Source organism: Mauremys mutica, chromosome 5 (assembly GCF_020497125.1).
Source record: "Mauremys mutica isolate MM-2020 ecotype Southern chromosome 5, ASM2049712v1, whole genome shotgun sequence".
NCBI lineage: Eukaryota > Metazoa > Chordata > Testudines > Geoemydidae > Mauremys > Mauremys mutica.
The window spans coordinates 39523775-39551672 of NC_059076.1; the positions used below are offsets into that span (position 1 = coordinate 39523775).

The window sequence follows — 27898 nt, forward strand, 5'->3', positions numbered from 1 at the left end:
ACAGACCTGAGGCCAGGGGTGAGCTGGAGCCGTTTGCACGAACCGGTTGTTAAATTTAGAAGCGGTTAGAACCGCTTGTTAACTGGCTTCCCTGCAAGGGAAGCTTTGATGGGCTCTGGCTGGGAAGGGTGTAATTCCTCCTCCCGGCCACCGGGGGGCGCTGCACTGCACTGCAGGAGCCATGTGGGCTACCTTCTGGCCCTGTTGCTGCTGCTCCTTGGACTTCTGGCCGTGGGGCTCCTGCTGCTGCCTGGTGAGTCCCTGGCTGCGTCCTGCTGTTCGGGCTGCTCCCAGCTGCTCTCCCCGCCTTCCCTGCCCGCAGCCACCCCCCATCGCACCCCCTGCCCGCAGCCACCCCTTGCCTGCAGCCACCTGCCACCCATAGCCAGCCCCTGCCCGCAGCCAGCCCGTCTGCATCACCTGCCCACAGCCAGCCCCTGTTGCAGCCAGCCTGTGTCACACTCCCTGCCTCCAGCTAGCCCTGCCCCACGCCCCTGTCTGCAGCCAGCCCCATGTCCACTGGTGCCCTGCAGTTCTCAGGGCAGTAACCCTGCACACCTGCTTCACCGAGGGGGAGCAGGGAGCAGCTGGGACCAACACGTGCACACCCTAGGGTGACCAGACAGCAAGTATGAAAAATCGGGACAGGGGGTGAGGGGTAATAGGAGCCTATATAAGAAAAAGACCCAAAAATGGAGACTGTCCCTATAAAATTGGGACATCTGGTCACTCTAGCACACCCCAAGGGAGTGGCGGGGACCCACACATGTGAAAAGGAGCTCATTTCTAGTTCAGCCCCATCTTTTTAAAAAAGAACTTTAGGTAGGGTTAACATACATCTGTATTTTCCTGGACATGTCAGGCTTTTCAGTTCTTAAAAATTCCTCCCAGGAAAATACGGACGTATGGTAACCCTATTGGTACAAAAAATAGATGCTGTCGCACATCCCTTAAATCAGAACTTTTTATAGGGAACCGGTTGTTAAGATTTTAGCAGCTCATCACTGCCTGAGGCCAGTACTTACTGTCAGGAACCCTGGCGCTAGCCATTACATAAGCACTAGGTGAACAAGACAGTGCATATTTAAATTGCAATCACAGGCTCCCCTGCATTTATTCACAACAGAACTGTTAAAGTCTCATTTCCAAATTTCACAAGGCCAAATATTCTGAAATCTGATTCTGCTTTGATTTATTTTGGTTTTGCTAATTAAACGTAAGGAAATGTGGTAATTTTGCAACCCCCTCGGCCCCCTTTCAACCAGGGAACAAATGATGAGACTCGCGTGGTGCCTTTCAGGGTCAGCGGATCCGCAAAGCAAACGGAGAGCGCAGCTGATGAAGACTTTGACCGCTACGTGGAGGCTCTGGATCTAGATCTCTTCTCCCTCCAGAGGACGGCGGCTGCTGCGGGAACCGCCGCGCCTGGGAGCCGGTGATCTGCGCCTGGGGCAAAGGGAAGCGGAGCCTGCCTGGAGGGAGCGGCCGGGCCGGGCCGGTTCTCCGCGCGCCCCATGGGCACCTCCGGCAAAGTAAGACTCAGGGCCTGATCGTCGCTATTTCAAATAGCCCGCACCGCTGCCCCGGTGATTGTTCCGGGCGGGGCTGCAAAGAGTTGCTGCCGCTGAGCCTGGCCCCGTGCTGGTAATGGGGGAGTCGCTGCAAGCGCCGCGCCACGGCCCCACACACTAGCGCCTTCGCTCTCCGCAGCTGGGCCACACAGCTGCAGCCCCGGGCCAGCCTCCAGGCAGCTTTACTCAGCGTTAATCAATCACCCCCCAAATAGCTGGTCACAGTAAATGCTGAATTTACAGGTCTAGCGCCCTGACCCCCCCCCCCAGTTCTGTGGTTTGGGGCGGAGGGGAGCTGCGTGCTCAGGGACTTTGATTTGTAAGTGCCCCCGAAGGCAGTGGGTAGAAACAGCCATAGTCCGGCGGGCACATCCCAGCATGGAACTGGCAGGCTGGTAAACCAGAAAACTAATCCTGCTAGGACAGAAAACGGTTGTGTTTAAAACCAAAAACGACCCTCGACGCTGAGTCAGTTAGAACTACCTCTCACTGGCACTTGAATAGTCTCCTGGTGCTGCCATCTGGAATTTCTTCTGTTATTACCTGGAAATCGTTTTGATTCCCCCACCCACCCCCACCCACACACACACATTTGACCTTTCGAACTCTCTCTGTATATTTCGTTTAGTTCTCTTAAGAGAACAGTTCTCTGAGAAAAAAGCAGTTTTCTATTGCAGCATGCCATACACACGTTCAAGTCTGCTGCTGCTGCCCCCTGGGCTAGCATTCTCATCTATATTATTGCGGCAGAGCAGTAAATTATTTGCTTTATTAATTAGATACTGTAGTATCTGAGATTTTGGAGCCTGGCAATATTGGAATTATATAAATAGTTTGGTAGCATCATATGCCATTTTGAGCACAGGTGGTCTGTGATGTAAAATAGCTCTTTTTTGGAAAATTTTATTGAGTCAGACACTCTGGTTACCTTCTCCAGACCTAAAGAGGACCTCTGTGAAGCCCGAAAGCAGCTTCCACCAGCAGGAGTTGGTCTAATAGAAGACATTATCTCACCTAGGTTTTCTCTCATATTAAAGGACTGGGTGGGAACTTGGGAAATCTAGGTTCAGATTATTAGCTCTGGCAAAGATTTCTTATATGACCTTGAGGAAACCACTTAAGCTCTGTGTGTTGGCGCTAAGGTGGCTTTAAACCACCGTTGCACCCTCACAATCCTGCGCTGCTTTGGGCACAGGTAGCACCTTCCAGAAACTCAGCAGTGTTGCAGCCCCCTCATGTGAGTGTTTGAAAAGGGGCCTTGGGATGGCAACCTTAGCTCCACGGTGCCTGCACTGAGATGTGGGGGTGTTAGGGACTCTTTGTGACCCTCCTCCCCCATACCCAATGTAAAAGGGTCTAAAGGCGGAGGTGAGGATCTGAACCCTAATTTCAAGATCATGTGAAAATGGAAACGTGGATACAGGCAAACAAAACGGAAAGGTCCATAGGTATAAATATTTCTTTTGATGCGTGGTCTTTAATTTAGAAGAGTTCTATAAATGTGTCTGAATAAAAGCAAATCACTATGAAGTAATGTTACAGTGGTACTTCAATCCCAAACTCCACCTACCCCCAAGAAATGTCTTGGAAGCCCAGGGTACAGGATCATTTTCTCTGTATCTGGTAGGAGTATCCAAAAGTGGCAATGCTGAATTCTACAGGTATGAATTCATAAAGACTAATCCGATGAGGTGCTGAGTGCCCTAATGCTCAGTACTTCACAGGATTTAAGGCTTTGAGCCTTCAAACTGTTGTTAGATTGCCCTTGGATGTTCTGGTGATACTTCTAGCCTTGCAGTGAAAGATATTAGATTAATAACTTTGCACCTGTTCATTGTGGCAAAGTATTGTCTACTTGAATACAGGATAAAGAATTTCCCCAGATAGGTTTCAGAGTGGTAGCCGTGTTAGTCTGTATCAGCAAAAAGTACAGGCGTACTTGTGGCACCTTAGTGACTAACAAATGTATTTGGGCATAAGCTTTCATGGGCTAAAAGCCTAATTTGATGGTGTTCAGTTTGCAAATTAATTCGTTCTGCAGTTTCTCGTTGGAGTCTATGAATGTTATAATTCTTGATGTCTGATTTGTGTCCATTTATTCTTTTGCATAGCGACTGTCCGGTTTGGCCAATGTACATGGCAGAGGGGCATTGCTGGCACATGATGACATATATCACATTGGTAGATGTGCAGGTGAATGAGCCCCTGATGGTGTGGCTGATGTGATTAGGTCCTACGATGGTGTCCCTTGAATAGATATGTGGACAGGGTTTGTTGCAAGGATACGTTCCTGGGTTACTGTTTTTGTTGTGTGGTGTGTGGTTGCTGGTATTTGCTTCAGGTTGGGGGGGCGCTGGCTGTCTGTAAGCGAGGACTGGCCTGTCTCTCAAGGTCTGTGAGAGTGAGGGATAGGTTGTAGATCCCTGATGATGCGCTGGAGAGGTTTCAGTTGAGGGCTGAAGGTGACGGAAAGTGGTGTTCTATTACTTTCTTTGTTGGGCCTGTCCTGTAGTAGGTGACTTCTGGGTATTCTTCTGGCTCTGTCAATCTGTTTCTAGAAATCCTGTAGGTGTGTGTCTCTGTCTGAGGGATTGGAGCAAATGCGGTTGTATCTTAGAGCTTGGATGTAGACAATGGATCGTGTGGTGTGTCTGTTGAAATCCTGGTGGATAGTGCAAGTAGAGTAGGGGCATTAGGAGATGAGAGCTGAGGAAGCGTTGTTCTAAGTCATCCATAAAAATGTTGGCATACTGTGGGGCCATGTGGGAATCCATAGCAGTGCTGCTGCCTTGAAGGCATACATTGTCCCCAAATGTGAAATAGTTGTGGGTGAGGGCAAAGTTCAGCCACCAGGTTTTCTGTGACATTATCAGGGATACTGATCCATAGTGGCGTAGGGCCTGAGGAAAGAGTCTACATAGCCAGACAATCCTGCTGTCAGGGTGCCAATGCCTGAGATGCTGGGGCATCCAGGTTTATGGATCTTGGGTAGCAGATAGAATACCCCTACCTCTGCTTGGAGTTCTAGGGGGTGTGTCTGTGCACATTTGTTCCTGTGCTTTGTCAGGGTGTTTCTTGAGCAGATGATGTAGTTTCTTTTGGTAACCCTCAGTGGGATCAAAGACTGGGAGTGGATGGGTCAGTACAAAAACTATTTCCCCCATGCTAATTTTTCCCCCTACTGTTACTCACACCTTCTTGTCAACTGTTTGAAATGGGCCATCCTGATTATCACCACAAAAGTTTTTTTCTCCTGCTGATAATAGCTCACCTTAATTGATTTGTCTTGTTAGAGTTGGTATGGCAACCCCCATCTTTTTATGTTCTCTGTGTATATATATATATATACACAGCCCACAAATGCTTATGTCCAAATAAATTTGTTAGTCTCTAAGGTGCCACAAGTACTCCTGTTCTTTTTTGCAGATAATAGTAGTTCCAAAGGGACTCAAATGCACTGTCCACACTCATTTGGTGTCATTCTCAAAAGATATTTTAAATGTAAATAACTGCTGGGGAAAATGTTTATTTAATAACAGTTCCTACATAAATGTAATCAACCATATTTTTCACAGGTTATAAAATGCAAGGCTGCCGTTGCCTGGGAAGTGGATAAACCACTCTCTATTGAGGAGGTAGAGGTTGCACCTCCGAAAGCCCATGAAGTTCGTGTTAAGGTACCCTACTTTTGTTTTTAGTTGTCTAAAACAAGATGCTAAAATGTGTTCCCTTCAAGTTCCTGATTTTCAAGTAGCTAAGCTCAAAAATATTCATCCAGCTTCATATCTGATTGAAAAATGGGGAAAGTTACCAGGTGTCAGTCATGTTATTGGACACAAGGGGTACATCTCTTCAGTTTCACAAGATGTGTTCTTTCATTTCCATACAGATAGTGGCCACAGGGATCTGTCGGACAGATGACTATGTTCTGAAAGGTTCTTTTCCAAATATAGATTACCCAGTTATTCCTGGCCACGAAGGAGCTGGGATTGTGGAGAGTATTGGAGAAGGAGTGACATGTGTGAAACCAGGTATGAAGGGCTTTCTCTTGCACCCATTGAAGTTTTACCATTGACTTCAATGGGTGCAGGAGCAGACCATTACTGTTGTGGACGCAGAGGGGAGGACAAAAATATTTCACCTCTTTGATCCAGTATTGGAACTGAATTTTTCAAAGCTTAGCCACAATTTAACTTTGTGAATAAATTCCTTGCACAATGCTTCTCGATCACCAACTGACAAAGACAAGATATTCTTCTTTCTTCCCTCCCCCAGGAGAAAAAGTCATCCCTCTGTGTCTTCCCCAATGTGGGGAATGCAGCTCCTGTTTGAATCCTGACACCAACTGTTGCCTGAAGATACAGTGAGTTTGTTTCAACTTCTGTTGCCTGAATCTCACCCTCAGTTTGTCTGACAATATTAATCATCATATATTATGTCTCTTGTCTCTTAACAGCCTCTATGAATCCCAGAACCTCATGCCGGACAAGACCAGCAGATTCACCTGCAAAGGGAAACCAATTCATCATTTCCTGTGGATCAGCACCTTCTCAGAATACACAGTTATGCCTGATTCTGCCATTGCAAGAATTGATGATGATGCTCCTCTGGATAAAGTCTGTCTGTTTGGCTGTGGATTTTCCACTGGTTATGGTGCTGCCATCAATACTGCCAAGGTTACCACCCCCACCCCCTATGTTCCAGGACTACAATTCAATCTATGGATAGATTCTTACAAAGTCCCCTGTTTTTGTTGTTATGCAGGTTAAACCTGGTTCAACTTGTGCCATCTTTGGTTTGGGAGAAGTTGGCCTCTCTGTTGTTATTGGCTGTAAATCAGCTGGTGCTTCCCGGATCATTGGGATCCACATCAACAAAGATAAATTTACCAAGGCTAGAGAGTTAGGCACCACTGACTGCATCAACCCTCAGGACTTCCTGAAACCTATTCAAGAGGTGCTGGTTGAGATGACTGGCTGTGGTGTGGACTATTCCTTTGAAGTTATTGGACACACAGATACTATGGTATGTAAATATACACTGCAGTTGTTTCATAAGTTTCACTCCATGTGATGTTGTCATCTTTTTATTTAAACCAGGTAGCTGCCCTGGCATCCTGCCACATGGGCTCTGGCACCTGTGTGATGGTTGGAGAACCTCCTTTAGGATCACAGCTATCCTTTGACCCTATGCTGCTGTTTACTGGACGTACCTGGAAAGGGAGTATTGTTGGAGGTATGGAGATTCAATTTTGATTGCTCACTAAAAATCTGGAGTAAACAACTAGTGATTTCAGTACCCATCATATGTTTTTCCAGGTTGGAAGACCAAGGATTCTATCCCCAAATTAGTGTCTGGTTATATGGAGAAGAAATTTAATCCAGATGTGCTAATAACACACACTTTACCATTTGATAAAATCAATGAAGGATTTGAATTGTTACAGTCAGGAAAGAGGTGAGTGGGTTTTTTTAAACTTACATATATGCTATGATGCAGCTGAGCAAACATTACTATGATCACTGCCTGCTTTTGTTTTATGTTTCAGCATTCGCAGCATCCTTCTCTATTAAGGTTCCACTTCTCAGACCAGTGGGATGGGATTAAAGACCTTTTTATTAAAATCAATGAAATGGTAATTGTTGGAAATCCATCCTCCTATGCCAAGTATGTAGGCATTCATAAAGTAAATGTTTTGTTTGTGTAACTTGCATTATCCTAACAGATCTAGATTTCTAAAAGTATCCCGGGGGGGGGCAGTAATATTCAGGCCCTCCTTAGGATTTATGGTGCCTTAGGCAGGATTATAAAAGTAGGATATAAGAAGGGCCGTACCAGGGTCAGACCAAAGGTCCATCCTTTCTCCTGTGTGGAAGTAAGGAAAGAATTAACAAGGATTTGAAGGGGATCTTAATGCATGTCAGTTAGTTAGCAAGAGTCAGGCCACACTGTGTAGCCTGGCGTCTCCTAGAAGTGAGAAAAAAGAAAAATAAGATAGCAGGATGGCTTATGTATAAACAAGTTGCTGTAATTGTTTACCTGTTGAAAGACCTGTCTGGGAGTGGGGTGACCCTGTGTCCTAGGGCACTCCCTCCCTCTATTGTAATTACTGGAGAAATACTTTATTATTTGATTTTGCTGCACCCAAAGAAAAAGCGAGAACTGAGTTTTTCTCTGGTCCGGCGAGGAAGCTACCTGGGGCTAGGAGCATGTGAACTCATCTCCTTTCCTTTGTGTGATCACTGGACACTATCAGAGTAAGTGTCACAGTCTCATAGAGACTAGCTGACACGCTTTTAGATAAGATCATACATCTCAGAGGAGCTTTTAATCACCAAAAAAAGCCTGCCTCTGACACAGTTTTAAATTCTGCTTGGCCCAGAGATAAAGTGTCAGCCTGATCACCTGTCATGAGGGATAGATTGGATAAGCCAGCAAGACCCCTTAAAGATAAAGAACTGTGTAAGAAGTTATTATCAAGCTTGCTTGCAACTGAACTCTGATAATCAAATATATGTAGACTGGTGTCTCCTAGACGTGAGAAAAATAAGATGATGTATAAAACAAAATGCAGTTGTTGCTCATTGTTGTCTGTAACAAAGGCATAAGACATGCCCTGGACTGGGGCAACCCTGTGTCATAACAGGGAGTTCATGCAGCAGCCCCGGGGGGGGGGGGTAGCATATGTGTGCAGTCAGTGCAAGGAGCTCCTGGCCCTCAGAGACACCATGGTGGCATTTTCAGAAATGCTCCCAGTTCCATGCTCTCAGGGTGGTGTAGATAGAGAGGGAGGGGTTCACATTCATGAGGAACTGGAGAAACGGGCTCCACCTTAAACCCAGGTTATGGCCAGGAGCAGAGGACTGAAAAGTATAATTATAGATATAATAGGCATCACAGAAACCTGGTGGACTGATAGCAATCAATGGGACACTGAAATGCTAAGGGAAATTAGAGAGGCTATCAAAATTAAGAACCCAATAATAGTGTGTGTGTGTGGGGGGGATTTCTGAATAACCTGTCCTTCAAATCTGCTTCAGTACCCAATGACTGGAAGTTAGCTAATGTAATGCCAATATTTAAAAAGGGCTCTGTAAACTTTGAAGGGGGGAGGGGGTTGTCAACAATGCCCTTATATAAATCCATGGTATGACCACATCTGTACACAGTATCACAGTCAACCTGAGGGGGGGGGGGAGGGGGGGTTGTGAAGGTTAGGACTATGGCTATTAGCCAGAATGGGTAAGAATGGTGTCCTTAGCATCTGTTTGGACCTTTGGTCTGACCCGGTACGGCCTGTCTTATGTTCTTATGACCACCATGAATTTAATCCAGTCCTAGCCTTCACAACCTCCTCAGGTTTTGTTCTATCCAGGGAAGGGACTGGCAGCAAAACCAAATCCAAGCTGGTAATTCAGGGGAGGAGAACTGCCAGAGTGGGGAAGGAACCTTGACAGAAAAGTAAAGCAAAATCACCATTGGTAACAAACAATGTATGATAAATAGCTGCCAGAGCAAGACATGGCAAAATTATATGGCTGTAGAACATCATTCACTATTTATCCCCCAGGTTGCAGCCAATCTGTAGTAAGAAAGAAAAAATGGTCAGTTTGTAACTCAAAGCCAAGCACTGATTCAATAACGATGAAATGCCGCCAACTGTGTGACGCTATCCCACAAACAAAGCGTGTATGTAACATGAGACCATCCTCCCCCGGGGGGGGTTGTAACTAATCCCAGCAGCGACGCGGCAGCCCGCACCCCCTTAGGCGGCGGAACGGGGGCCCCGGCTCGCGGCTGGGGCGGTGGAGGGGGGGAGGGGGCGCGGTACCGTCCCTTACTTTCAGCAAATGCCGGAGTCACGTGGCCCGGGGAGCGCCCGGCAGCGCGACACGCACCGCTCCGGCCTCTTCCTTGCTCTGGATGCTGGAGCAGCCGCCGCTCCCTCGCGCGTGAGCCGCTTCCGGCTTTGTACCCCGCCCGCGCCGCCCCATTGGGTGGGGCGGCGACCAATGGGACGTTGTTCCCCAATGCGCATGCGCCAGCCAGACCAGCAGGTGGCGCCGGAGGCTGATGGATGGGCCGCGAGACACGCTGGGTTCTTAGCGGGGAAGTCACGTTCCACGACCTGCCTCAGGCCCCTCCTGATGAGCTACAGCCCCCGCTCCCCTGGGCCGTTGGTTCGTGCCAGACCGCTGCTTTCACCCCAGCAGCTCATGGTGCCTTCCCCGGCTGGCTGAGGCTGCGTTGAGCACACACCAGCAGATGGGCAGAGGCCTTAGGCCAGCAATAACCAACCCTGGGTCACGTTTTTATTTTATTACCCCTGAACTTGTACAAAGAGCATGTGGAACGTAGAACCCAGACATCAGCCTTCCCCTTGATGTGACACCACAAAGTGGAGAAGGGTACAGCACCAGGTGCAGGTTGCACAGAAGACAAGTGGGAGGGTGCTTTACCACACTGACATTCCCCTGGGTCAGGAGGCACCTCACTACTACCACCACCCCTGCCCTTTGCATGAGGAAGTCTTGCTGGGGAGCCACTCCCTGACCCCCTCCACCTCTAATTACACTGCACTCCCTGACCAGGAGGCACTAAGTACACACACCCACTGCAGTGCCCAGCCTGTGCCACTCAACACTTTCCCAAATGAACAATACATACTGACTTGTAAGATTCAACTCAGGACCAGCACTTGTCTTAACCACAGGCACTGAGATTACAGAAAAAGAATAAAATTAACAAAGAACAGAGTTTAATAAGAATGTTGGAAACAAGTCATTACCTAAACAACCAAAATCATAGCACACTTTCTAGACACAAACTATCAGGTTAACCTCCTGCCTGAAGACATTTCTCTCATCAAAAGTCTGTTGCAGACTTTTCAACCGAGGCTGCCTGCGCCCCACGCTCTCCATTCGCTTGCCAAGTGCAGGATGAAGGGTTGTCTTCTGTGCCTTCTACATATACCTCTGAGGTTCATTGTCTTTACTCCAAGGCAGGATAATCCCCCGTGGCTTGTTTTCACCTGCACGGTCCTTTTCTGTAGAGGTCACATCTCTTATTACATAAACTTTGTATGTAAACAGGCATGATGACTGGTATGTCCCCAGCATTTATGTGAGACCTCACCTGAGATGCTTTGGGAGAACCAGAATGTTCATAACAGACTCGGGTTTCTGTATCCCCCCTTGCCAGGTGCAATTAACATATTCATTTGTCACAGACACCAGACCGGTGGCAATGAGTCAATGCAGGGATTTGTGACTAGCCACTGAGCCCTTCGTTAACCCATCAAACAAGTAACCCCCGGCCCCAGGAGATGGATTGCAGAAGCCCTCGGATGGCTCTGTGTTGTAACCAAAAGGCAGGCAGAACTGAACATCCAGGCAATGCAAAGGAGGTAAGCTACATGTTGCAATAGTACCGCTTGGCCTGTGATATAAGCAGATAGGTCACTTGTCAAAAATCCAAATACATTTCTAGTTTGCCACAGAACAAACTATAGAGGTACCTTCTGGGGTCAGTACCTGGAATCAGGGGCGGCTCTAGGAATTTGGCCGCCCCAAGCAGTCATGACTGCGGGAGGTCCGCCGGACCCGCCTGCCGGCAAAATGCCGCCCCAAGCGCGCGCTTGGCGCGCTGGGGTCTGGAGCCGGCCCTGCCTGGAATGCTAGTATCCAAAACAAGGAGAATGAATGGTATAGAACAAGTTACTCCTGAGGGCATTTTGCACCAAAAGAATAAAAATTCTGTACACGGTATTTTAAAATTCTGCAAATTTTATTTGTCAAATAAATGTGGACGCTCCAGCCTGGCATTGGGAAGCACAGGCCACTGGCTTCATAGAGGTGGGAGATCACTGTGCAGCTCCCCCTGGGACTCAGCGGTGAGGCTGCACCCAACCCTGACACAGCGCAAGGACAGAGCCTGGCCCAGAAACAGCCCAGGGCTCTGCCCCTCCTTGCTAGGTGCACCAGCCGTGGGCAGGCAGGCTCTGCAAGGCAGGATCTAAGTCTAAAGGGACTTCGTGTATGGAGATCCAGGTGCGGGTTGAGAGGGTTCTGGGTGGGGCAGTCTGGGTGCAGGCAGCTCAGTGGGGGATCTGGCTGCAAGAGGAGGACCTGGATCCACAGGGGCTTGTTGGAGGGTTCTGGGTGCAATGGTAATGGGACTTGGCGGAGTGGGGTGTCCAGGTGAACATGGTTGGGGCTCAGCGGAAGGGGTGTGTGGGGGAGGACAGAGCTCAGAAGGGGGGGTCTGAGTGTGGGGGGTCCAGATGCTGGGTAAGTGGGGCTCATCAAGGGGGCTCTGGGTGCGAGGGGGGGGGTGAGGCTCAGTGGGAGGGTCTGAATATGAGGAGGGGTCTGGATGCACAGGGTTGGGCAGATGGGGGAGTAGCTCCCTCTACAGTGATCCTTCCCCCTGCAGCTGAAGACCAATGGGTGCAGGAAGTGTGGGGTGGGGGGATGTGCACACAGTGCTTCCTACAGCTGGGGAGAAATCTGGGGGTGAGGTCTGACAACCCCAGATGCCATGCAGGGGAAGAGGAAGTCCCATCCTCCCCAGCCCAGATGGGACTAGCAGCTGAGCCCAGCACATGGTAGGAGCTACCAGCCAGGTCTTCCCCAGTCCTGCCCCCTGCCCCACAATGATTTACCTCTCTGCTGACTGCCCTGGACACCAAAACATACTGCTGGGGAAGGTTGCATGACCACTCTTGTGGCTTCCTTATCAGAAAGTCATTTTTCTGTGGGGGAGCAAAGAAATTTGTGAGGGACAAATTCTGCACAATTCGCCCAGGAGTAACAAGTGAAAGAATTGGAACCAACTGATGGGCTCGATTTTAGTGACATGTGAAGAGTTTTATAACTTGTAAAATCATCCTAGAAATACAGGACCTCCCCTGCAACGTGGGATGCCTCACAATGCCTTGCTTCTGTGGCTCCCAAGCAGGGCCGTCACAAACAGCCAAACAACTTGCAGGTCACACCCTGAATGTCTGTGTATCGCCACGGCCCTGATCTGGCAATTCTGACCCCTGCTGACCATGCTCTGGCTTCCTGGCAGCCTCAATTACTACATGCACGGTGATCCTGACACACTCCCGGTCTTCCCTGCAGAAATGTCTGTTCCGCACTGTCCAGATATATTTGGTCCTTTGCCTCTGTGAGGGCATCGAGCTACAGCACCTTAAATGGAGTTCCCCACACAATTCACAATGCTGGATGATTTGTGATTAAAGAACAAACAAGTTTATTTAACTACAAAGAGGTTTTTTTTAAAATACAAGTTATAGTCAGAAATTGTTACAAGACAAACATAAAACGCTTCCTAGTACTCAACTTAAACTAGACATGATTCAAGGTGAAATCATTACCACAGATTTTCATTAGCATTGCTGACCAAATTACAGGGCAGGATCTGCTCCCGAGGTCCAATGGCTGTTGTCTTTTGTCCGCTTAGGTGAGAGAGAGAGAGATGGACAAGAAGAGATAACTTGGGATGTTTTTGCCCCTCTTTTATAGCTCAGTCACCCTTTGGAAACCATGTTCCTGAGCATGATCCCCTGGTTAAAAGCTCTTTTCAGCTGAGAGCAAGGAGAGACAGAGTTTGGTAGGGGAGAGGTTTCATACTGTCATTTGCTAAGATCAGATCTGTGTGTTCTTGCCCTGCTTCCTTGCCAAACAATGAGCACTTGATCAGGGCTGGATTAACTCTCCTGTGGGCTCGGGGCTATTAGATTTTGTGGGGCCTCTGGGGGCTTGGGGTGGGGGAGTGGGCTCAGAGCTGGGGCAGGGGATTGGGGTGCAGGCTCCAGCCGAGAGGCGCTTACCTCAGGCAGCTCCTGGAGTACCCAGCCAATGGGAGCTGCAGAACCAGCGCTGGGGGCAGCACACACAGATTCCCAGAACACCCCTCACCTAGGTGCCGCAGGGGCACGTTGGCGAGCTGGCGCTCACAGCTCCAGGCCCAAGGGGTGGGGGGGCGTGGATGTTCAGGGACTGGCGTCCGGCCCGCAGCACAGAGACTTGCCACAGGCTGGAGGAAAAGAAGCAGTGGGCCGCATCCGGCCAGCAGGCTTGCAGGGCCCCGGGGCTGCAGCCCCTAAAGCCCCTGCATTAGTCCAGCACTGCACTTGATAGGTGATGACACCTGCCTGGTGTATCAACTTGTCTTTTGTGTTTGAGAAACAGGTTTGCCCACACCCCAGACATGTCTGGTAAACACATAGTATTGATTTCGGCTTATGTTCATAACTTTACATATAATGTTGCTACATACATTTTACCATGATATTATTGACCAGCAAGTTTTACTTCTCACGTGGTACCCCAAGCAGGCGTATTTTGTGCAAAGATTTTTACAATAGTGTGTCGGATGTGAATACAGGGGCGCGTTCTGTCATGGTATCTTATTGCACTTTTCTTTCTGTACTATGCCATTATTGACTTTTTGCAATAAACCTGACTGATATTGGTTATTTGAGCTCTTCTATATATTTCATAACAAACCAAAGCAAAGCCAAGCACTCAATGCTATAATTTATCAACACTGCTCACCAGCCACATAGGCAGTTAATTACAGGCGGGTTCCTTCTTTAAAAAGCTCATCATGGATAGACCAGACCCTGGCACCTCTTAAAGAAGCCGGCCACCCTGGGACATTGGCCTTAAATGGTTGGTACATTCACTGCTTAAATGGTTGCTCCTTTGCACTCCCTTGCCCTTAAATAAGGGCCACCCTCTCCTCTGGCATTTCATACCACTTTGACTGGAAGGAGATATGCCTTGGTCTCAGCGTCTCTCTTCATGCAGAATTATTTCTGTGAATTAAAAAACGCCCCCAAAACAATGGAAATACCAACGGGTTACAAACATGTTGTGACAGTTCAGCAAAGGGCCCTGGTCCCTGAATGGCTTGAGACCTGGCTATACAGTGGCCAATGGTGCTCCGATCAGACCCCTATAAAATCAGAATGACCCAATGGGGAGAGAAAGGGTAGGGGGATATCAAGATCAAAATCCAGTCTGAAGTGGAGTCAGTGGGATTACACAGAAGAAATCAAAAGCAAAATCCAGCCCAGAGTCAAACAGCTGCTGGGCTTTCTGAGGGAGCGACCCCCTCACTGTACCCATCAACGCTTTCTGCTCTAGTGACCCCAGCAGTAATACCATCCAGGCGGGCTGTGCTCTTCTGGTGCTGTGACTCCTACTCCCCTGGAACTGTAGGGTGCTGATCTGACAGCAGCAACAAGAAAGAGTTGAAGGCGGGGAAGGCAGCGACTGCCTGGAGCCAGCACAGCTTGGCCACTTGGGATTATTGTTGTGTGGGCTACAGTAGTGCTGACCAAAATCAGGGCTCACTTATGGCATGGCCACTATTAGCAGTATTAGGGTAGCACATAGAAGCCCAAAACCAAGGAGGAGACCCTGTGATATGCACGTTAGCAGCAGCACATTACAGTAGCACCTTGGAGGCGAGGCAGGCCATTATGAAGTGCACATTAGCAGCAGCATTACAATAGCGCCCACGGGCTCCTCTTTTTATAGTGCCTGGGGGGAACCCCCTGTATGGGAGCACCTGTCCCAGAACAAAGTGCACATTATCCAGGGACATGTGCAGAAATTTAACTTTGACCCCTTTTGTTGGGGCACTGTGCGCCCCCCCCCACCACTCTGGCAGAAGCATGTTCTTCCCTCCCTCTCTTCCCCCCGCCTCAGCTCCAGCAGGAGCTCGCTCTGCCCACCACCAGAGGAGTTCAGTGTCTCCAACAACTACTGGGGAGGGGGTGTGCCTCTGCTTGTCCCCCCTTTTGCACGCCCCAACATCATCATACCGCCTGGGAGGTGCCCCAGTATGAAGTAGACATTATCACCAGCATTACAGTAACAGCCTCCCCTTTTTATAGTGCACATCGTCAGCAGCATGATGGTAGCGCCAAGGGGGCGGAGGGGAATTATGAGGTACACATGATCAGCAACATTATGCTAACTCCTTTGGCCCCTGTGGTTTGCTGTTACTTGGGACTGTGCTGAACTATTTCCATCTGGCACAATCCAAGTTACTCATGGAGAACACAGAGAGTCCTGTCCCTTGAGGGAATCACACCACCTAGGCCCTTTCCTTGCTCTGAAACCCAAGCCTGCTTCTCCAGCCCGCCCCATGCCCAAAGGAGCTGTTTCTCTGCTTCCTTCCAGGGGCCTGGCTTCCTTTACTGTCTGCTAACTTTCTGCCCAGAACACAGCCGATCCCTCAGCCTCTGCATCCACAACCGGTCCCAGAGACACCCCTGAGCTTCTGATCGGCTGTGCCATGTGTTGTAAGATGAGGCCCTGAAACAAACTCGTGTGAGAGGCCTGAAGCCTGAACCAAAGTACTTCCAGGCATTGCTAAGCAAAAGCTGGGCTGTGAGCCAGAGGCAGGCCTCACTCACAGAAGTTGGTGAGAAGAGGGTTGTTAGAAGCAGGTGCATCCACACATATAAGTGCTAATAAGAGGAACTTGTGCCAAGATGACATCAGGACACTCCACAGACAAAACGACGAACAAGCAGGTGCATCTTAAAGACAGGGTCAAAAAGACAGCATGATGGATAGATCTATCTGTTTGAAACAACATGATCAAAGGAGGAGACAGCACCCTAATGAGCCCAGGGGCTGTACTTCAATACGTCAGTAGGGATGAGTAATCTGTCCTGTAACTGTACAGAACTGGGCAGTTGGGGTGATCCACCCGTCTTCCCTTCCCGGCAGTCAGAAGTTTAGGGTTGCCTCGGGCATGGGGTTGCATCTCTGACCATCTTGGCTGATAGCCATTGATGGACCTATCATTATCTTGTTCTTCACTGAACCCAGTTATACTTTTGGCCATCAACATCCCATGGCAATGAATTCCACAGTTTAACTTGACATTGTGTGGGAAAAGTACTTCCCCTTATTTGTATTAAACCTGATGCCTATTAAAAAAAACAAAAAAACAAAACAAAAAAAAAACCTGTATAAAAGTAGGTCCCGGAGTATGCATCTTTGTCTGGCCTAGGGGGCAGTGGAAAGTCCTGCCACTGACTGAGCTGGTCCATTGCCAGGGGGCACAAATTAGTAGTATGTCTTGTAGAGTCTACGGGAAACTATTACTGTGCTGTGTTTGACAATAAACCTGGCTCGGGTTTCTTCGTCCCTTACCAGAGTCTGTGGTCTTTGGGGGTTCTCCCGGGGTTTGCTGTGTCAGCTGAGCAGAGCCGGGGCAGCACACAGAGGGAACATGCATGCAGCCAACTGTTATCATCAGCGAACAAGAGCAGAGCACCACACCGCTAGCCACTGACAATACCATGTGGTCCAGTGTCTTAGTTGGTGGCTCCCCATTGCTCACAGCTATCTCTACACAAAGAAGCATTTAATTGCTCCTTCTGCTTAGCTGGAAAGAAAAGCTCTTCACACATTCAGGTCTATGATTGTCTATAGATCAAAGAGCTATTATCACCTTCCAGCATAACAACAGTTAATGCCCACATATCCTGGAATGGGTATGAATCCTCAGACCTCTGGAATAGGGCACAGGGGCTGTTTAGACAGGGACCCTCCCCCTTGCCTGGTGCTGAGATGCAGCCACCTCTGGGGTGAGGTATAGGGGCTGTTTATACGGGGATCCCCATGGGCACTCTGATTTATAATTTAACCCTTTGGGGACTGTACAGCAGGCAAAGTAAGAGGAGTTTAACCACAGTAACTTTTACCCTCAACACACACATGAGTCACAGATATTCAGATAAAACAAGCAAAGCCCATATGGCTCCCCCACCCCCACCCTGTCTCTGCTCACCCCTCCTTGAGAATCCACAGGGTAGTCCTCCTGCAGGCATTGTCAGGTGATGCTCAGCAGATGTACCAAGCTATGTATTTCCAGGAGCTATTGAGACATTTCAATGCTGTGGACCAGGCCTCATCTGGAATCCTAGGTCCAATTTGTGTCCCCGAATAGAAATTCTAACTAAGACAGAGCAGGACAACTACAATGCTCAGGGAAACAGCCCACCACTCTTCCAAGAGGAGACTGGAAGAGTTTAGCTTGTTTGGCCTAAAAACAGGGATGTGGTTGCTCCCTGTAAGTACACCAGGGAAGGAAAAGAGCTAGCGAAGCTAAAGGACAATGTTGTCCCAAAAGCCAACAGGGATAAACTCACCAGGGCTCAGCTGAGGCTGGAAATGAGAAGACTGTTCCCACGCACCAGCAGATAGGGGGAGGGTCTGAAAAACCCCAAACTAGCTGCAAGCTGGAGCAGTTTCTGAAGGGGATTCTCTGTCATAGCCCTCCCCATAAGAGGGAGCCCGGCCTAGATCCAGCCCTTAAATAAACTTCCTGACCCTGCTTTACCCCCTGATTGGCTGCAGGTGTGACACTCCCTGTCCACCTGGAGATCAGCCTGGCTCCTCCTCCTACCAAGGCATCCACAGCTGATGATGACTGAGGTGTCAGCCCTTACAATGAGCTGCCCTGGGTCTCTGCTGACAGCTCAAGGTTTTCATAGAAGGGATCCCTGTGATCATCTCATCTGTCCCCCTGTCTGACTCAGGCCCTGAATTAATCCCTGCTTGAACCAGAGCAGATCTCTTAGAAAAAATCCCATCTTGATTTAAACCTGGCCAGAGCTGGAGAATGCACCACAGCTCATGGGGGGAGCTGTAAACCAGGATGTCCATGTTCTATCCCCAGCTCTGGGAGGGGACTGGGGACTAGTGGGGGGGCTAGAAGCCAGGACTCCCAAGACCTGGACAGGGTCTGGGGGAGGGGGGTTTAGCACAGACCAGTCTGTTCTCTCCTCTTAATGTCTTGGGATCTGCCAGTCAAAAGGACCCATGTTCCAGCCGCCTACTCAGCAATGAGCCAGATCGCTGTTCTCCTGTACCCTCCCTGCCTGGGCACTGACCCACAAGGCCCTCTCCTGCTTGCCTGAGGCTCTCCCTCCTATAACACTCTCTCACCCTGCTCCTGTTCTTGTGCAGGGTGCACCTTGCCTGGGCCGCCTTCAAAGTCTGTACCTCCAATGTGCACAGCTTTGGAGAGGCCAAGTGGCCAATGTGCAGGTGATAAGTTCACTGACTGAGGCGCTTGCTGGGGGGTGGTTCTGAGACTGACCTGGCTCCACAGGGGGGTTTTAGGAACCTGTCTGGCTCTGGAGGGATGGGTCTGTCATGGGCCCGGGGAGCAGGCGCTGATGAAGCCAGTGAGGTGCCTGGCTGCCCACGCCCCCCTGCTCAGCATGCGTCTCTGCAGATCCTGGTGCTCTGTGACATTGCCATGGTGCAGCAGGCCCGAGGCAGCATGGGAGATGCTGTCCTGGCCCTAGCGAAGGAACTCACCGGGTAGCGGGCCCAGCCAGGATGCCCGGGTTCTATCCCTGGTTCTCAAAGGGGGATGGGTCTACTGGGCTATTGAACAGAGGAGCTGGGTGCTACTCCGGCTCGGGTGGGGAAAGGCAGGGGGTGAATGAGGTGATGTTCCCTGGGCAGGTACAACCTGTGCCATCGCTACGCCCAGTTCGGGAGCCAGAGACTTGGGTACAGAACCTACAAGGAGCCGGTCATGTGTGTGTATCAGTAAATTCCCCCAAAGCACCCCTCAGTGTCAGGTCCCCATGTCCCTGTCCCCACCCCCTTGAGCTAGCCAGTCCCCCTGCTTGGGGTCTGGATTGGCTCTGGCATCCCCTACAGAGGAAAGGCCCCATGTCCCATTTCCCCCCAACATACACTCCCAGGCCAGCCAGTCTGCCTCCCTGCCCTGGGGCCGATCGGAGCTAGCACTCATGCAGATGTCATGCTCTGGGCTGGCTGTGATCCCGCTCTCCTGGAAGGTCAGACATGATGTCAGTCACCAGTTGGTGCCAGTTTGGGTATGAGGAGGCTGGACAAGCTGGGGACTTTTCCAGGGGGTTCTTTGGGGGTAGGGGGTGCAGCAAGGGGAACAGATCCAGCCACCCAGGTGTCCAAGGCAGCTCTCCTGGGAGAGGGATGACAGTGCTGCCAGCCCCATGGGGAAGGAATGTGACCCAGACATCCAGAACAGCTCCACAGGGGTTCTGTAGCTCCTGGGGAAGGGAACGAGACCCAGACATCTGGGATGACTCCTTTAGGGGCTCTGCAGCTCCCAGCCCCTGGGAGTGGGGGTGGTCGGAATGGGACCCATGTGTCCAGGCTCCCGTCTCTCTCTGTGTGTGTCCCCAGAACATGATGGTGCTGAGGGACCCGAGATGTGCGGAGATCCTGGTTTCCCCTGGCTGATCAGGGACAGTGGATGGCTGGAGGACTGGGGGAATGAGCACAGGGCGGGGAGGAGTGGGGGTCTCAGCCTGGGACGTGGAGAGAGCTGGCTCCCAGCCCTGGGTGAGGGAGGGCAGAGAACTGGATCAGAGCACACCGGTGTGGGGAGGAGAACTGACTCCAAGCTAGAGGAGGGGCTCCCCAGGGTGGGTGGGGGTCCCAGCATGAAGGTTGGAAGAAGTGGGGCACAGAGAGCCCCGGCAGAGAGGAGTGTGTGGGGAACAACAAAGGAGTACCGTGGTCTCAGGCCCCCGCAGTTTATAGGTTAACCCATCTGGGCAGCTATTGCAGGGAGTTGGGGGGGCGGTCTCTACCCCCAAAGCAGATGACAGGAGCAGATCTCCAGCCCAGCAGATTCCCCCATCCCAAGCCAGTCTGCTCCCCCGGGGTACACAGACAGGTATGGAAGACTAGGAGTTTGGGTTCAAGGAGGCAGGAGATGCTTGTCAGATTAATCTAAATTGACCCTGTAATCATGATATCCACTCAGTCCACACCTAATCATCTGTATTTTTCTCTTGCTCTCTTTCTAGCAACTCTAAAGACAAAACAGACAGGACCACAGAAGCACCAAAGAAATGGCAGGAAAAGAGAAGGGAAGAAAAAGCCCCGGAGAAAGGATGGAGACACACTGCATGCATGCCCCTGCTCCCCTGTAACAAGGGCTCGGGTCTTAAACACTTGTTTCAGTGGGTTTAAGCCCCCTAGAAGTACCATGTAGAAGGACCTCCCTGTAAATAATGATCAAGGTCCTTCGCCTCCAAACAAATGATTTGGGTATCCATTACAGACTCCAACGAGAGACTGCTGAGTTGGAATTAATTTGCAAAATGGACACCATTAAATTAGGCTTGAATAAAGACTAGGAGTGGATGGGCCATTACACAAAGTAAAACTATTTCCTCATGCTTATTATTTCACCCCCACCACTACAGTTCCTCACATCTTCTTGTCAATTGCTGGAAATGGGCCATTTTCATCACCACTACAAACAGTTCCTTTTCTCCCCTGTTAATAATAGCTCACCTTAACTGTTCACTCTCCTTATAGTGTGTATGGTAACACCCATTGTTTCATGTTCTCTGTGTATATATATATATATTTCCTACTGTATTTTCCACTGCATGCATCCGATGAAGTGGGTAGTAGCCCAGGAAAGCTTATGCTCAAATAAATTTGTTAGTCTCTAAGGTGCCACAGGTACTCCTGTTCTTTTTTCGGATACAGACTAACACGGCTGCTACTCTGAAATCTGTCATTACATATCTGTAGCTCAAGGACCATGCTTAAATATGGGCTCAGGTCACTGTCTGTTTCACATCTTTGGGACCTAGTCTTTTAAGTGCCCTGTGTGATTGACCTCTCCATGCAACAAGGGTTCAGTTCCCCCTGCCCCATACTGAGATGGAGTGGCCTCCCACTGAGCTGGAGGGGGAGGGACCACTCTCTGATTCCTAGTGGGTGGAACCAGGGTGGCTCAACCCTCCTGCAGGAAGCTAAGGTATGGGACAGGAAATATAAAAGGCGGAGCCTCTAATGTAGCTCAGCCTGAGCCAGGGAAGGTAGCAGATGTCTCCAGGCTGCTCTTGAGCCTGAAGCTACACTGTGCCCTGCCTGAGGATGTGACTAACCCAGGAGAAGAGTTTCTGGGATTGCTACCTCCTATATACCTTGAGGAGATGGAGGATGACCCTGAGCTGCAGGTACCTTATGGTGGGAGAGTAGGAAGTGGTCCAGGGACAGCTGACTATAGTTCAGTTTTGTGACTGACTGAATACTGGTCAGTGTGTTTTGGTTGGCTCCTTGCTGAACCAGGGGTGGAACACTGTCATAGTTGGGGTCCTGGGTCCCCCTATGCCCTGCTGCCAAGCCCACCTTGGGGTGGCAGCTCTTAAGATCAGAAGCCTGAGTTTATCTGCTGGAGTCAGGATGGTAAATATTAGAGTGTTCTGCCCTGCTTAAGGGCCTGGGCTCCTTGAGACTGTTGGTCTGCACTGTCCCACCTGACCTCTAATTCCTGGTAAGGGATGGTGTCCCAGGGGTGTAGTGAGGTGGAGTAGCTTCCCACTCAGGAGGAGGGACACTGCCAAACCACAATCCCTCTCATCTAGCTTCTTGGTCCTGGGTTCTAGGTAACTGCTGGGTGAAATGACCCCTGGCTACTGAGGGAATATAGGTCTCTACTTTCCCCCACTCTTAGCCCTAGCCTTTTTTCATGCCCTTTGTCTAATGACCACCTGTTAAGAGTTTGGGTCACCTTTCCCATGCTTATTTCATCATGGGTCCCTTTGAGGTGCCAGGCAAAATTACTTCCCTGTAAACCCAGTGTAAGGCCTCAACCCAATTAATCTCAAAATAGTGGGGCCTCTTTGTGGCTTGAGGCTATTGCTGCTTTTCTGCTGGCCAAGAAATGCCTGGGTATGGGGCATAATTAGTCATGAAGCTATTTTTGAGATGTAGCTTCAGCTACAATACTGGTTTGTCAGCTATCAATAAAATTATTGACTTATAACTATCTTGCCTGGGGACCATTTTGGGCTGGACCAGAGTCGGGGCCTGGATGGAGGCGAGAAGACTAAAGGACCCTGGTAGGGGGATGGGGGTGTGACAATGCTGTGGCTTAAGCCCTGCAGTCCAAACTCACAAAGATGTAGCAATGCATGACACATCCAGGGAGACAGTGCATGGTACTTCAAATACCCTAGATATTAAAATCTGGCCTGAATCACCAGAGCAAGAGGGGCTATTGGTGTGGAGGTATGATGTTCTGGGGGTTCAACCCAGACCAGTAAGGGGTTGTGATATCCTGGCCCTGCAGCTCTGTGGGCCTTAAAATCTATGGTCACAACCTGTTCACTAACAGCCAGTGAACGAGCATGCAGGTCACCATAGGTGCTGACTTCTGCTGGTGCCGGTGGGTGCCAAACTCTACCCCTACCCTGTGTTCCCCCCCCCCATTCCAACCCCTTTCCCAAAGTCCCTGCCCTGCTTCTTCCCCACCTCCTCCACTGAGCATGCTGTGTTCCTGCTCCTCCCTTCTTCCTCTCAGAGCTTGTTGTACCGTGAAACAGCTGTTTTGCGGTGGCAAGTGCTGGGAGGAGCAGCAGGGACATGGTGCACTCAGGGGTGGAGGTGAGGTGTGCTGGGGTGGGGAACTTAGCTGCTGGTGGGGGCAGAGTCGCCACCAACTTCCCTGTGGGTGCTCCAGCCCCAGTGCACCCACAGAGTTGGTGCCTATGTAAGTCACCCCCTAGCTTCCACCACCCATTTTACTTACACACACTCCTGAATTTCCCCCAAACCAGCTGCCAATGTGACAATCAGCCAAGGTTCCCAGAATTGTGAATTACTATGTTACCCCTCTCACTCTCGGCAAATGAGAGTTTTGCCACTGCTAAGTTGTGTCACAGCTCCCTGATGTACCTGTTTGTAGGCTGACCAGATGTCCTGATTTTTGGTTTTGTTTTTTTTTTCTTATATAGGCTCCTATGACAGGAGGTGGAGGGTAATGATTTTTCACACTTGCTGTCTGGTCACACTTTTCCTGTCCTGTTAGGAAACTCTTCAGGACTCTGCCATTCCAAACCTTGCTTTGCTACTAACAAACAGGAACCCCCTACTCCTCAGTTCCCCAGAGATGTTTCCCTGCAGTGGCCCACCTTCTCTTGGAACACTCTCAGAAATTAAGCTTGCTGCTTCTTTAAAGAAATGGTAGCAATAGCTTGTTAATGGTAACGCTAAATGTAATCACAGCACTGAATTGCTTTATAGTAAATAAAAGTGCACTAAAGATTAGGTCAAAGGTTTAAATGACTCCACGTATAAGGAGTAAAGCTAGAAAGGGTGACAAACAAAAGTACATGTGCTGCTAGGACAAACTTCAGCAACTTAATCTTCGCTGAAGCAGGTTTCTCAACTGCATTCACTTCCCAGAGACTTCAACCTCCTTGGCTGAAGGACCCTATGGTCTGTGATTTGAGACAGGCCCCTTGAGTCCCCTAAATCATGGATAACTCAATGTCTTTTTGCCCCTGTGATGGGGTTTACTCGCCACACAGGACCTCAGAGGATTGACTTAGGCCAGGCAGGTCCACTAAAGCAGCAAATAAGGGAGAGACTTAGGCCATGAGGAGGTCACTATTTGGAAGCAAGCTCTCACCTGTGAGGGAACAGGTGGGGCTTACATAAAGATAAGACTGGCAACAGAAAGATGGCTGCAGGTGAATAGTATGGATGTGCTTTATAATTCCTCATAGTGCTAATACACCAAGTGTGAAAAATCAGGATGGGAGTAATAGGAGCCTATATGAGAGACCCAAAAATTCGGACTGTCTCTATAAAATTGGGACATCTGGTCACCCTACTAGTGATTAATATTTAGAAATATCTATCTCAGGCTTTCATACAAGACCTCACTCAATGCACTTTTGTAGTACATAAGGCTGTACTTGAATTGTGGGTTAACTGTCAAAAAATTGACTTGTAGAGAGGCCATGAGAAATTATTACCACAGACATGGTGCAATATTACTTTTTCATAGAGTCCATTGTTGCTTTGCCACAACTGAGTGGCCACCCAGGGCTCCCACTCAAAACTGTGCTGGAAACAATATTGTGGATTCAGCAATGTTAGGCAAGTTAAGGTATTAACAGTATAGTAATACCATATACAAGTAACTGAATCTTGCTTATTTGAGGGTCAGACCTCCCTTTATAGTTAAGAGGGTGTCTTCTCCCTGCTCTCAACCTTTCCAGACTACTGGACCCCTTTCAGGAGTCTGACTTGTTTTGCATACCCCCAAGTTTCACCTCACTTGCTTACAAAATCAGTGCTCAATTCATTCTGGTCCTTGGCTGGAATCTGCTCCTCCAGCTCAGTGAAATTTCTTGGTACAAGTGACTGTTCCTGCCATTCCAGGAGAAGCTGTAGAGGACCCTGTACTCCAACCACACATTGACTGGCACCTGGATGTGATCGGTGGGCCAGGTGACTGCTCAGAGCAGGATCCCTTGTCACCTGTGACAAGTAGGGCAGAAAGCAGTTCTGATATGGTCAGTGCAACACACTACTACTGGTGAAAATGGGGGCACAGGGAGCTTTACAGATTGGGTAAGGGTCAGGCAGAAAAGGGTGCAGTATGTAGTGGGAATGGGGGTGGAAGACTACTAGTACCTCATGTTTGTCCCTTACACCCATCCGTGCTGCCAACTGGCACAGGTGTGGAAGGAGGAGCTAAAAACTCAAACTCTATAGAATAGAGTAAGGCAAAACAGGTGGCCTACACACCACTTTTGTGCTCTTACCCCTGCTCTTCTCAGCTGCAACAAGCATAAACCTGTCTCAGCTGAGGACCTGGCACACTGCCTTTGATGTAATTAGCTAAGATTTTTACTGAATAACTTTATTTGTACAAGCCATTTTCATGAGTGATTTGGCTCAGTGCTGTTGGCTGTAAAAACTGGGAACTAAAATAAGGTGAAGAGTCACCCAAAGTTGAGACAATTTCAGACCACCATTGTCACTGATAGCATCTGGGCACAAATTTCTTCCAGACATTAACAGACAAGATGGAACTGGTAAATGGACCCAAGTACTATGCACTGGGAAGTCCTTCCATGATAGTTATGACCTCATCTGATCCTTTGATCTGGTGTTCTAGTCCTGTCCTTTAGTTTCAGGTCCAGTGTCTTCTCCAGTTTGGGTCCATGTTCACTTAGGTCTTTACCTCTGTGCATTACAGATTATCTTTATCCAATTGTCTTTTTAATACATCAACCCTTTGGGTTTTAGGTTACTTGTACATTATAAACAATATTGGTTTCTCCTAAACTAGGGAAATGCAACCATAAGATGGGTGCATAACAGGTTGGAAAATTCATAACTACTCTCTGGGAACAGTGGTTCAGTAAGGCTGGAATGGCATAACAAGTGGGATCCTGCAGGGATTGATGAAGATATTGAATAGCACTAATGATAAAGTTTGCAGATGATACCAAGCTGGGAGGGGTTGCAAGTCCTCTGGAAGATTGAATTAAAATTCAAAATGATGTGAACAAACTGGAGAAATGGCCTGAAGTAAATAGGATGGAATTCAATAAGGACAAATGCAAAGTGTTCCTAAGTGGAGTAATCAGTTGCACACATGCAAAATGGGAAATGAGTACCTAGGAAGGAGTACTGCAGAAAGGGATCTGGTGATCACAGTGGCTCACAAGCTAAATGAGTCAACAATGTAACTCTGCAAAAAAGCAAACATTCTGGAGTGTATTAGCAAGAGTGTTGTAAGCGAGACACAAGTAATTCTTCCACTCTACTCTGTGCTGATTAGGCCTCAACTGGAGTATTGTCCAGTTCTGGGCACCACATTTCGGGAACAATGTGGACAAATTGGAGGAAGTCCAGAAAAGAAATGATTGGGCGGGGGGGGGGGAGGGAATTGGGTTTCTTTAATCTTCCCTCATAGGTCATCTTTTCTAGACTTCTAGTCTGGAAAAGAAACTACTAAGAGGGTGTTGTGTATTTGGTTGTCATGGTTTTTGTTGCTATGGCAACTGAGTTAGATTATTATGGGTTAGCTCAACCGGTTTCAACCGGCTGAGTGAGCTCTCTGTATATCTGTAAATAAAATGGAGGTTTTGGTTAGCTGCCTGCTCTCTGGCCTCAAGTGATTGCTTCCTACACCGGCTGCCCCAAGGATATAACAGAGGGGACATACCTTTTCAAGTACATAAAAGGTTCCTACAAGGAGGAGGGAGGAAAATTCCTAATCTCTGAGGATAGGGGTCAGGGATAGCTCAGTGGTTTGACCATTGGCCTGCTAAACCCAGGGTTGTGAGTCCAGCCCTTAGGGATCTGGGGAAAAATCTGTTTGGGGATTGGTCCTGCTTTGAGCAGAGGGTTGGACTAGATGACCTCCTGAGGTCCCTTCCAACCCTGATATTCTATAGACCGGTTAGATAAGAATTTTAATGTCATTAAAATGAAATAGCATGTTTTGCTAAAATGCTTGGAGGGGAAAACCTGTCTAAACATACATTATAGCTCAAAGATTTCCTAATGGAATAGGGATTATAAATTCCCGCAGGCATGCCGCTGAATCTGCGTTACCAGCAGACCTCCCGCAGGCACACTGCTGAAAGCTGCCTGACTGCCGTGCTTGGGGCGGCAAAATACATAGAGCTGCCCCTGCAGATTGGGATTGGCAATATTGGGCAGCCGATGAGTCATAAATTAATTATCTTAATCCTAATAAATTAGTTTGGATGTTGAGATTTCAGTGTCTCTCCTGAAGGTCATGGGGAGGGTGCCTTGATGGAAATCTTTTATTCACTTATTTTGTTCAAGGGCTGTTCTCTTCCAAAAGTTAAATTGCTGAACTTATCACTACAAGCCTGTAACAGCCAGCAACATTGCAGGGGGGAAACGTCTAATAAAAACATCTGTTAGATGGGAGCAGAAGCAGCTAAAGCAGGGACCTTTGGAAACCTTTCTGCAGTTTTGACTGGACTGTCTCTGCCCTGTGCTGACTAGCTGTTTGCTTCAATCCTCCATCTCTCTCAGAGGCTGTTCACCTCAGCATCAATCCTCTTACTGTCTTACCTCATTCTCTTCAATGTCCCTTCTCCCTTCACTGTAGCATATCCCCCACTCACTAAACCCACCACACACCAAAAAATTGTGTAACCATCAATTGTTCACTCTGCCTGTGGGTTATTCCTTCCTCCACCACAGACTGTGAGCTCTTCAGGACAGACACCATTTTTGTTCTATTTGTACAGCACCCAGCACAATAGGGTCCTGGCCCCTGAAGAGGGGTCCTACGTATCACAGTTACACAAACAATAATAGTGTATCTGTCTGTGGAAGCCTTCTTTAGGTTGAGCAATATAGTTGCCAGTTGAGTCCAAATAATGAGTAAGAAATTAGGAGAAACGGGAAGCTTTTGTGTGGGGTGGTGCTTTACTTTTGCAAAACCCTGTTAAACAGGGTGTTCATGTGAGGAGT

The 27898-nt window shown here is 48.9% G+C and overlaps 2 protein-coding genes and 1 long non-coding RNA gene across 4 annotated transcripts in view; 2 read left to right on the forward strand and 1 right to left on the reverse strand.

Annotated features, from left to right (window-relative positions):
• Nucleotides 1-1391: 1391 nt before the first annotated feature.
• LOC123371080 (alcohol dehydrogenase 1-like) lies at nt 1392-7199 on the forward strand. Of its 2 annotated transcripts, XM_045018262.1 has the most exons (9): nt 1392-1532; nt 5147-5248; nt 5461-5602; nt 5847-5934; nt 6028-6247; nt 6336-6596; nt 6671-6806; nt 6890-7028; nt 7120-7199. In XM_045018262.1, the coding sequence occupies exons 1-9, from the start codon at nt 1515-1517 to the stop codon at nt 7142-7144; spliced, it is 1131 nt and encodes a 376-aa protein (XP_044874197.1). In that variant the 5' UTR covers nt 1392-1514; the 3' UTR covers nt 7145-7199. The 2 variants fall into 2 exon arrangements, with proteins under 2 accessions (XP_044874197.1, XP_044874198.1); XM_045018263.1 differs by lacking the exon at nt 1392-1532 and having other exon boundaries at nt 5189-5298; nt 5354-5602.
• Nucleotides 7139-27736, reverse strand: LOC123371081. Its single transcript, XR_006579698.1, has 3 exons — nt 27723-27736; nt 13709-13712; nt 7139-7278 (listed from the first exon to the last, which is right to left on the reverse strand). It is a non-coding gene; the product is annotated as an uncharacterized LOC123371081 (long non-coding RNA).
• Nucleotides 21457-27898, forward strand: part of LOC123371079 (all-trans-retinol dehydrogenase [NAD(+)] ADH4) — a 47010-nt gene continuing 40568 nt past the window's right edge. The window contains exon 1 of the mRNA XM_045018259.1: nt 21457-21597. Within this exon, the coding sequence (XP_044874194.1) occupies nt 21574-21597 (24 nt within the window). The 5' untranslated portion in view covers nt 21457-21573. The remainder of the gene's footprint in view (nt 21598-27898) is intronic.

Excerpts from the sequence above, each read along its gene's own strand:
- LOC123371080 (XM_045018262.1), top strand. Across the intron at positions 6,807-6,889 it reads GAAAGGGAGTATTGTTGGAG|GTTGGAAGACCAAGGATTCT; the intron begins GTATGGAGATTC and ends ATGTTTTTCCAG. Across the intron at positions 7,029-7,119 it reads TTGTTACAGTCAGGAAAGAG|CATTCGCAGCATCCTTCTCT; the intron begins GTGAGTGGGTTT and ends TTTATGTTTCAG.